Source organism: Panicum hallii, chromosome 9 (genome assembly GCF_002211085.1).
Source record: "Panicum hallii strain FIL2 chromosome 9, PHallii_v3.1, whole genome shotgun sequence".
Classification (NCBI taxonomy): domain Eukaryota; kingdom Viridiplantae; phylum Streptophyta; class Magnoliopsida; order Poales; family Poaceae; genus Panicum; species Panicum hallii.
Window position 1 is genome coordinate 33,816,399 of NC_038050.1, and position 10,703 is coordinate 33,827,101.

Here is a 10,703-nt window from a genome sequence, read left to right on the forward strand (position 1 = left end):
GAAGAATGTGAAGCAGATCAGGCAAGACATCTGGAGCTTGATTCAGCAGAACAAGTCAGATGCAATGCCTTCTTACAGTCAGCTCGTTACCTACAAGCCGTCCGACGCTACCATGACCGCAACGCATAGGAGAGGTCCTTCAGCGTCAGTGATTTGGTCCTTCGTCGCATCCAAGACGAGACAGGGCTTCACAAGATCAACTCGCGATGGGAAGGGACTTTCATCGTCACCAAAGTTACACGACCGGGGACATACTGACTGCAAGACTCTGACAGCCAAGAGATACCAAACTCCTAGAACATCGATCACCTACGCCGTTTCAATCCCTAGATAACTTGTACACAAAGTTGTCAGCTGCAGTGCAGCATGTTTATCAATAAAGAGTTGGTTTAATCTTCAAACAACTACTTTTTGTCTCTAAGCTAGACTACATAACTCGGGAGTTTCAGCCACGGGTACTAACAATGTGTTAACTGTGATAAGTCACTAGAAGTACTCGGGGGCTGCCGCCACGAGTCCTTTCTGAACGACTACTTTCACACTTGCCCTACGGGCTGAAGTGCAAAGAATACATGCAAACGATTTTGACTACTTCAAGTACTAGCCTAACGGTTTGTAGGAACCAAATAGCATGAGTCATTGCGAGAAAGTGGAAGAGGCTTCCACGCCTATAAAAGCAATCGAGCATATCGCATTGTGCGAGTAAATCCTGTATGGGACTTTATGCTGGACACCAAGTCGTCGACCACCCCCAGAAGCATGGTCTTCTGAGTAGTTCTGCATTGGGTGTTCCGCATTCTTTATCTAAGTCCTATGATTTTTGATATTACTCTACGAGTAAGCACACCGAACACATCAACAGGCAACAACAAACAAAACATATATACATGATTACATACATGGACAAGTTGTTCAGCAATTACACATCATGTTCACTCCTGCTCCAAGCTACCTATTAACTTTTGAGCCACTAGCTTTGCTTCCTCGACAAACTCTGAGAATTTCTCCTCAGAGCAGTCGGTTACCATGCCATCTGTGAGTGGACTCAGATTGGCCTTTGGCCAATAGGACTTTACGAGCCCAAGGATGTGCGCTACATAAGTTCTGGTGCTCTTCGAGATGTATCCAAAATCATCTGTGGGGCTTCATGGAGTCGCTCCAGCAGCGTCCTCTCGCTGATTACTCCCTCTTCTGGAGGATCTACCATATCTATGACTACTTGCACTGCACCCTTGAGCTCTTCAAGCTCTTTATCTTTCAGCTCCTTCTCAGCGGCCATGTTCCTGATTTGTGTCATGCACTCTACGAGTTTGGCATCTACATCTTGGAGCGCTTTGATCAGCTTCTCTGCATCATCTGAATAACGATACACAAGATTCTTCAAGTGAGTGATATCGTCATCCTTATTTCTTATGATATTATTCAGTTCGGTAAGCAAAAGGAGATGATGAAGTACTCGTACGAGTTCAGATACTACTTTTTGCGTATGGCAAAACAAGATAAAGCAGTCGACAGAGTATCACCTCAGTGAGTCTTAACTTGCAGTTTGTTCTTGTTCTTGAGATCTTCAATCTCCTTCTTCAGGAGCTAGACCTGTCGGGTATGCTTCTGTTTGATGGTGTACTTCACAGTTGATTCCTCAACTCGATGTTCTTGTAAATTTGCTTGCCAATCTGGCGATCTTTCTCCTGCAACTGGCAGAATCCATCTTCGACAGCTTGGAGCTTGTCTGACTTCTTCTTGGAGCGGTTGGCCAATTCCTACCCAACAAAACAAAACAATTAGACAAGATTAACCAAGTTGACAAAGGCAATCATCTCCAGTCCAGGAAGCTTACCGTGGAAAACTTATACAGATCTTTAAATGTATCCTAGAACTGCTTTAGGGTTGCTGCCACTTCGGTGGAGTGACCAAATTGCCGCCTGAAGAAGTAATCGCAGCACCTTGTTGTGGAGGTGCAGGCTGCTGCTGCTGGATATCTGCTACCTCACCCATAACGATCAGAAGAATTTAGGTAAAGTAGATCATATCGGTGAGGGCAGCAATATCAACTTACCTGTGGGAATCTTTGGGGACTTCTCTTCGGCTTCGGTCATCTCCCCCATGGGTGGTTGGACTCCAAGGTCGGCCCCTCTGGCCTCTACGACGACACATTCTGGGGGCTCCTCCGGCACCGACGACTCGACGAGCATGACTATCGCCGGTACCGCACTCGACGCTGTGACATCCGACTTCTTCTTTGGCTCGGGGGCTAGAGTTTCTGTGGCATTGCCAGGCTTCTCCAAGCCCAGAGCAGAGGAAGGGCTACATACAAGAAGCAGCGACATGTTTTATGACAACGAATCTACAATTTACAAGTGAAAGCACTCAGATACTTACAGTGCAGACTTCTTTACTCCTAATCTTCCTTTTGAGTGGTCTAGGTCCTAGGATAGCACCTAAAGCACTCGCCAACGTGGCTTCGCCAGCCGAGGGTAGAGTTTGCTTCAGCAGGGAAACTGTGATGGTCACCAATGAACTCAGGCCAGCCGCGGGCGGTGATTGCCCTGGTGCGACCCCAGCAGAACCTGATGACAGGTCCACTGTGATGGAGGGCACGCTTTAGTCCCTCACAGTATCATCCCGGCAACATCCTTGACCCTTCATTTAGAGTGCTTGGGCTATGAGGAGCTAGGAGAGTAGAATATAGAAAAAGGGAGATTTCAACAAAACTCAGCAACTGCAAATTGAGCAAAAGTACTTGCAAGTTCAGAAAAAGCTCTTACCTAGGTGTTTCTTCATCATCACCACCTGGCGAAGCGCTTTCCCTACACTTCCGAGCTGTAACCCGTGGCTTCTTTGGGTGTCCCAGCAAAAGATCACCACCAGGAGAGCTTGCACCTTCCTGGGAGGCCTTCATAGTTTGGCTCTTGATCACGTCAGCCACGGTGCGTTCAGAGTTAGTTTCATCACCCTCCTCTTCCTCGCTTGATGCTGCGGTGGCAAGAGGACAGGTGAAAGGCATCAAGTGGCTTGGGCGCTCGATATCTGGCATAAGAGGCATACTCCTATACATATTTACATCATCCTGCAATAATATTCCAATATTTGTCAGTGCAAAAATAGATTAAAGGATATCAAAAGTACTCAACAGAATGATACGACTACTTACCCCTACCACTCTAGGAGGATTTTTCACCAAGTACAGGCTCGGCACATATGGGATGGTTTCAACGCCCGTGATTACCCGGCTTACACGCAGCTAGGCTTCACCTTTTTCAATGCACGCTGCAGAAAATCAAGAAGGATCTGAGATGCCAAGGTACTCGAAGCCAAGGCATGTGTGTTTCTGCAGAGGCTGGATCTGCCTGCCCAGCCATGTGTACATCATTGAGACTCCAGTAACTCCAGCACCTATGTGCTTCTTGATCATTCCGAGTAGCTCCTCAATCTGGCTCATGTCACAGTACACCATTGTTCATTCGCCTTGGATCCTGAGTGCCTCGACCGTCCATTCGGGTAGTGAGGGATGATGGTTTCCAATGTAGAATCACCACTCCCTCCACCAAGACAAACTAATCGGGAACTTGTAGGGGATGTACTTCTTTTCCATCCCCTACTTCAGTTGCAATCCAGCACCACCGACATCATACATGGAACTATCGCTAGGCTATGGTTTGAGATGGAAGAGGTAGCAAAAGAGGTCGAAGTGAGGTTCTATCCCCAAGAAGGCTTCACAGAAATGAACAAAGATGGAAATGTGAAGAATAGAATTGGGGTTGAGGTGATGGAGTTGGATTCCATAGTATAAGAGAAGGTCGCGAAAGCAATCAGATGTGGGAAGGGTCAGTCCGCACTCAACAAAATATTGAAAAAGAACAATCTCCTCAGCCCCTTTGTATTGTCTCTTGTCACCAGTAGCAGAGCGCCATTGGATTATCTCCTTGGGCTGCAGGAGGCATTCGTCTACCATTATTTGCAGATCAACTTCATACAACTTACTTGTTCTCCACCTGTTGCTAGCAGTGGCGGCGGGCTTGGATTCCATCCCTTTCCCCTTGGAGGTGCCTTTCTTCCTCACCATTCTTGATGTCACGAGTTTTTTCACTCGCATACGCTCGGGGGCTAAGAAAGGAGGTGGCTGAGGCGCGCTCAGGGGAAGCAGGGACTCTCAGCGACTACTTTCAGCACAAGGACGGAGCTGGGAATAACCTAGATCTAATTCTGGGAGCGGCGGCGGCTGCAGGATAGAGGAAGACGAAAGGTCAAGGCATTGAGAATGCAAGAGAAAGGGTGAGTTACCAGTGGTGGCCCCGCAATTACTGTGTGGAATGCTAAGGGTTTTTTTCACTCGGGATAAGATTTGTTTTGAGCGGTAATTTCAGGTTACTTTGGGAAAGTTATTTGCTTAACCATTTTATCAGGGATGTTATCCCGAAAAAGGGGTTTTCGAATTTCTGTACTAATTTACTCATTTTAACTATCAAATCAAATTCTTATCAAGGCTCCAACACATGAGTAGAACCTCTTGGTGTTGTTGTCAAACTTGTCGATGGCTACCAACACATGAGTAAAACCTCTTGGCGCTATTGTCAAAGCCCCGATCATATCAAGGCTCCAGCACACAAATGGCCAAGATGTTGGGATAGTGGTAAGATGATAGGATTGTGAGCCAGGATATGTGACTGCTTGCCGAAGAACTAGCAATTGGGACATCTGCGGACGAGATCTTCAGCATCTGCCACTATTGTAGGCCAATAGAAGCCTGCTCTATATGCCATCCCGACTAGTGTTTTTGAGGTGGCGTGGTTGCCACAAGATCCGTCATGGATTTCCCGAAGAATGGTGTAACCATCCTCGCCTGTGACATACTTCATGAGAACGCCTGAGCGTGCGCTGCATTTGTATAAATTGTCGCAAACCAGAATGAATCCCTTGCTCCGCCTCATGACGTGAGCAGCCGTTGCACACTTTCGGAGATGCCTATGGGAAGTTTCTAGTCCTTGATGAAGTCGATGTAGGTTTCGCTCCAATCTTCTCCAAGCATCATGACCTCCTGATTTGGTTCATGGTGACCTGGATCGGTTGTGACTTGCACTGGAGACTTGATGGATGGGTGCTTGAGCTCTTGAACAAACACCCCTGCTGGAACCTAAGCATGGGTGGATCCCAGCTTAGATAGTACATCTGCTACAACATTGTGGTCTTGGATCACGTAATGAATCTCCAGCCCTGAGAACTTATTTTCCAACTTTTCTACTTCCATTATGTATGCGTCCATAGACATAGATGAGTATCGCCTGATGCCGAGGGAGATCACCAGGCGGAGCCCATGTAGAAGTGCCTCATACTCGTCCTCATTGTTGGACACTTTCCAAAGGATTTGAAGAACATACTTGAGTTGTTTGCCCTTTGTAGATATAAAGAGTACTCCAGCACCACCACCATTGAGCTTGAGGGAGCCGTCGAAGTACATCACCCAATGCTCTGGCTTGTTGACTAATGCTTGCAACTTGATGGCTGTGCGTGGCTTAAAGTTGATGGAGAGAGCTACCAGCTCCACTGCCCACTTGGAGATGCATCCAGTGGCATCTCGATTGTGGAGAATATCCACCAATGGGAAATCAGTGACAACGGATATCTGGTACTCATCAAAGTAGTGGCAGAGCTTCCTGGATATGACGAATATTACGTAGAGAAGTTTCTAAATCAACGGGTAATGGACCTTTGATTCGGAGAGAACTTCGCTAACGAAATACACTGGCCTCTGCACACCAAATGCATGGCCCTCCTCGGAGCGCTCTACCACAATGGTTGTGCTGATCATGTGGGTAGTCATGGTGATGTAGAGTAGCAAGTTCTCGCCTGCCAGTGGTGCCATGAGGATGGGGGGCGACTGTAGGTGATTCTTGAGGTCCTGCAATGCCTGCTCCACCTCCTCCATCCACTAAAACTTGTCTGGCCACTTCAAGAGCTTGAAGAAGGGTAGTCCCCATTCCCTAAGTTTTGAGATGAATTAGTCTAGGGCCGCCATGCACCCTGTGAGCTTTTGGACAACCTTGATTGTGGCTAGAGCCCCCATGTCAGTGATGGCGGTGATTTTCTTTGGGTTGGCTTCAATTCCTCGGTGACTGGTGATGGACCCGAGTAGTTTCCCCGATGGTATGCCAAAGACGCACTTAGTTGGGTTGAGCTTCCATCAGAACTTGCGTAGGCTGCTGAAGGTTTCCTCCAGGTCTGCAATGAAGTCGTCGTGGTTTTGGTCTTGATGACCACATCATCCATGTAGGCCTCCACATTGCGGTGTAGCTAGTCAGTGAAGCACAGCTGTCTCACCCACTGGTACATTGCACCTGCGTTCTTCAACTCGAACGACATGGTCATGTAAGTGTATGCACCATAGGGGGTGATGAAAGCAGTCTTGATCTGGTCTTCTTCCTTAAGGGCAATCTGATGGTAGCCTGAGTAGCAATCAAGGAAGCAAACTAGTATGCAGCCAGTGGTGGAATCAATGACTTGGTCAATGCGTGGTAGCCTAAAGGGATCCTTTGGGCAATGCTTGCTGAGATTGGTATAGTCAACACACATCCTCCATTCATAATTATTCTTCTGTTTTACAAGGACGGGAATAGCTAACCACTCTGGGTGGAACACCTCTTTGATGAAACTAGTCACGAGTAGTTTAGCTATCTCTTTTTTGATCGCCTCCCTCTTGTCCTGAGCAAATCTAGAGTCGCTGCTTCTTAGTGTTGGCCTTAACATTTACATTCAAACTATGCTCAATCAGCTCCTTGGGAACACCTAGCATATCTGCTGGTTTCCATGCGAATATGTCTTGGTTGGCCATAAGGAAACTGATGAGCTCTCTTTCCTACTTGTCACTGAGCCCCATGCTGATTAGGGCTACCTCGGATGAGTCGCTCTCCTGCAGCTGGATTGCCTTGAGTACGATGTCCCCGGTGGTCTGCACCTTGGACTGGTTCGCTTTCTTTGTCGGGATCTCCAACCCTGACTGGGAGAGCTGCTGCGTGACCGTGAGTACTTCTGATAAAGAATCTGGCACGCGTGTGGTCGAACCGTACTCGATGACCTCTTGGTCGCAGTCATACGACTTCTTCAAGTCACCGTAGAAGGTGAGCACTCCACTCTTTCCTAGCATCTTAAGAAGCAAGTAGACGTAATGAGGCACGACCATGAACTTGGCCAATGCGGGTCTTCCCGGGATGGTGTGGTATGAAGATTCGAAGTTTGCTATCTCGAACTTGATGTACTCGGTCCTGTAGTTCTCCATCGTGCCAAAGGTGACTAGCAGGGTCACGGACCTGAGTGGTGTGGCCGAGTTCCCTAGTACGATGCCGTAGAAGGGAACCTTTCTTGGGGTGAGCATATCTGTGATGTATAGCCCCATCTTCTTCAAAGTGCTCATGAAGAGAAGGTTGAGGCTGCTTCCTCCATCAATGAGTACTCTGGTAAGCCTGACGTTGGCCACCACTGGATCCAGCATGAACGGGAATTTTCCTAGCTCCAAGAAGCTTGTCCACTGATCATCTCTTGAAAATGAGATGGGGACCTCCGACCATTAGAGTGGTCGTGGTACCGTCGGCTAGATAGAGAAGATCCCGCGGAGCGTTAGCTTTTGAGCTTGTTTGGAGGTGAAGCCGGATTCACCGCCAAAGATTACGTTGACTGTCTTCTATGCGTCCTGGAATTGGGCACCTCCCGACATGTCCTCTAGTTCATCATCCTCCTTGCCTATCGGTGCTTTACCGCCACGCCTACCGAAGGATACCCCTGAGGTTGTGAGTTTGTAGGTAGGGTGTCGCCGAGATCAGGAACTCGAAGGTGCAAGGAACATAAGGTTTAGACAGGTTCGGGCCACCGAGAACATAATACCCTACATCCTATGTGGTTTGTACTGCCTATGATGGTGATCGGGTGATCTCCTGATTGATTCCCCTTTGGAGGGGGTCATGTCCGACCTTATATAGTCTGGGGGACAGGTTTAAATGGAAGTCCTAGTCGGATACAAGCCCTAGGGTCCTACCTGAGTACTTTTCTACAAGTTTCCTACTGTATCCGACTAGTTCTACTACTGTATGAGCAGTTCTACTAGGCTACGAGTGGTTACAATAGATGTAGGGTGTGGGCCATGTCCCATCCCTTATCCTAGGAAAAGTACGCCTCGTGCATAGTCCCGTGTGCCCAGGTCTGACAAGCCCCCAAGCTCTTCGTAGTCGAGTACTGCAGGCTTCCAAGTACTTCTGAAGGCGTCTTCGAGTCCTCCCGAACTCCATCTTGAAGGTGTCTTCCGAGTACTTCCTTGGCTGCATCGAGGCTACGAGGTGCTCATGCCTCGAGTAGTTGTCAAGTCTTCTTTTATATGGGGTGCGATTAAACTCGCATTCCATATGGAGTAGCCCTTGAGCCTTAGGTTGACTCGTAGAATCAGGCTTAGGGTCAATTTAATCTTGAGTCTTCTATCCTTATCTTCCAACAGATTTGAAAAATAAGTCACTGATGACACATGTCCCGCAGCCCCTGAGCCTTGAATCCAAATCCCCAAGGTTTGGAATAAAGGATCCAAAGAATCATGGCATGCAATCTTCATTGCTGAGAGCCGTGTTGCATCCAGCCCCCGAGCCTGGGAGCTAGATGAGTCGCATAGTATATGCCTAGTAGTCAGTGGCGCCAGCCCCCGAGCCTAGGTATTGGCCATGTTGCCACTGAATCTTGAACTGTCGATGAAGCCGACTAGTCAGAGTCAATTCCGACTAGCTTTGTAGGCGAGATGAGTAGTCAAAGTAGTTGCTAGCGTATCGCGGAAGCACAGTCGATTCCAACTAGCTTATAAGCGAAATGAGTAGTTGAAGTAGTCGTCAACGTATCGCCGAAGCACAGTTGATTCCAACTAGCTAGTAGGCGGAACGAGTAGTCGAAGTAGTCGCCAGCGTGTCGCCGGGCATTCTTCACGAAATTCAGTAGTTGCCGATGGTTCTTGATGAACCCAACTAGTCGGAATCGAATCCAGCTGTGACAGTTCATGTATTTGTAAACTAGGCATATAATTTGTTAGTGTGAAGTATGTGTTTGTTTGTGTAAAGCTTGTGTGTGTTTGCGTGAAGCTTTTGAAAATTTAAAAGTGTAAGTAAGAAAACAAAAAGGGGTATTTTTGTAATTACAGAAAAAACCTAGGGTTGTTTTTGTAAATGTATTTGAATAGGAGCTAAATTCAAATAAGTGAAGGATAATTTTGCAAACATGTTTTTCTTGTTTTATTCCTTGTAAAAAAATATATATTATCCAAAAGTTCCATTTGAAATGTGTGTGTTGAATTGTGTAAAAAATTTGGGTAAAATGGTAAAAATAAGGGTATTTATGCAATTTTATAAAAGTACAAGTCCTTTTATGCAAATGTTTGATTTACAAAAGTAACTTTCAAATTTACTCAGGACTAAAGTGTAAAAAGTGCAAGTCATCATGACATGTCTATCCAACCATTATGACGAGTCTATCCCGTCATTATGACGTGTCATAAATGCTTGCATTTAGGTCCTGAATTTTATAAAGTTACGCTTTTTAGGACAAAAGCAATTCAAATCCGACTTTTGTTCAAAGATTCACGTGTAAAAATATAAGTTTTAAGTTTTTGAACTTGAGCCCTAAAGCAATGTTGTAGAGTTTGAAAAACTCTCCAACTTTCGTTTTGGGCATTTCTTCATTCAGGTTTTAAATCAATAGGAAATTTTGTTTTACAAACAAGTCCCTGCAGTTTTCTGAAATTATGCAAAGGTCCTTGGGAAATCCTAGTTCCCTTCCTCCTCTGCTTTTCCTCTCTCTGTTCTGCCTTATCCTTCACTGGCAGCTGCATCTTCTTTCTGTCCCTGCTTTTCCCCTTCCTCTCTTCAACACAGGCAGTAGCAGCCACAGCAGCAGGCGACGGCGGTGGCCCAAGGCGGGCAGGGCAGCTGCGGGGGCTCGCGGCGCACGGGCTGTGGCAGCAGCGGGGCCGGGCGAGTGGCTCGGGCGCAGGCGCACACGCGGCAGCAGGCGGGGCGGCGCCTGAGCGAGCGGGCGGCTCGGCTCTGGGCGAGCGCGGCCCCAGGCGGCGCTGGTGAGGCTCGGGCGGGCCCCAGGCAGAGCGGGCAGAGCGGGCAAGCTGGCGGCTGGCGAGCGGAGGAGTGCTGGTGGCCCAGGTGCGCGCGAGCGTTGGGGCGAGCAGAGGATAGGCGCGGGCGGGCGGTGGTGGCTCAGCCCGAGGCAGGCGGCGTGCAGGTGGGCGCGGCAAGCGGTGGCTCGACGCGGCGCAGGAGGCGCGCAACGCGGGCCGCGGTAGGCGCAGGGGCCCGAGCGGTAGCGGCCAGGCGTGCGGGCAGCGCAGGGTGACGGGCCCAGGCGCAAGCGGAGGCAGGCGCTGGAGACAGGAGCAGACAAGGCGCGAGCGGGAGCAGGTGATGCAGTTCGGGCGAGCGGGCGTGGCACGCGCGCGGCAGGTGCCAGAGTGGGGAACGCGCGCGGGCAGGAACAGGTGTTGGAGCGAGCAGTAGCGCGCGGGTGGAGCAGTGCGTGCGCGGGTGGTGCTGGCGGCGCCAGGCTCAGGTGTGTACGAGAGCCGACGGCGCGAGCGGCTTCAGGTGGCCGAGCGAGTCGGCGCGGGGGCGGTTCGGTGGCGTTGAAGCATGGACTCGTGAGCGCGGGCGCTACGCAGGTGCGGCGTGAGCGTGCAC

At 48.9% G+C, this 10,703-nt stretch overlaps 1 protein-coding gene across 1 annotated transcript; it reads right to left on the reverse strand.

The window, feature by feature from the left end:
- Nucleotides 1–6,850: 6,850 nt before the first annotated feature.
- LOC112873010 lies at nt 6,851–7,483 on the reverse strand. Its single transcript, XM_025936041.1, has one exon. The coding sequence runs from the start codon at nt 7,481–7,483 to the stop codon at nt 6,851–6,853; it is 633 nt and encodes a 210-aa protein (XP_025791826.1).
- Nucleotides 7,484–10,703: the final 3,220 nt, after the last annotated feature.

Coding starts and splice junctions, on each gene's coding strand:
- LOC112873010 (XM_025936041.1), bottom strand. CDS start 7,483: ATGCTGGATCCAGTGGTGGCCAACGTCAGGCTTACCAGAGTACTCATT.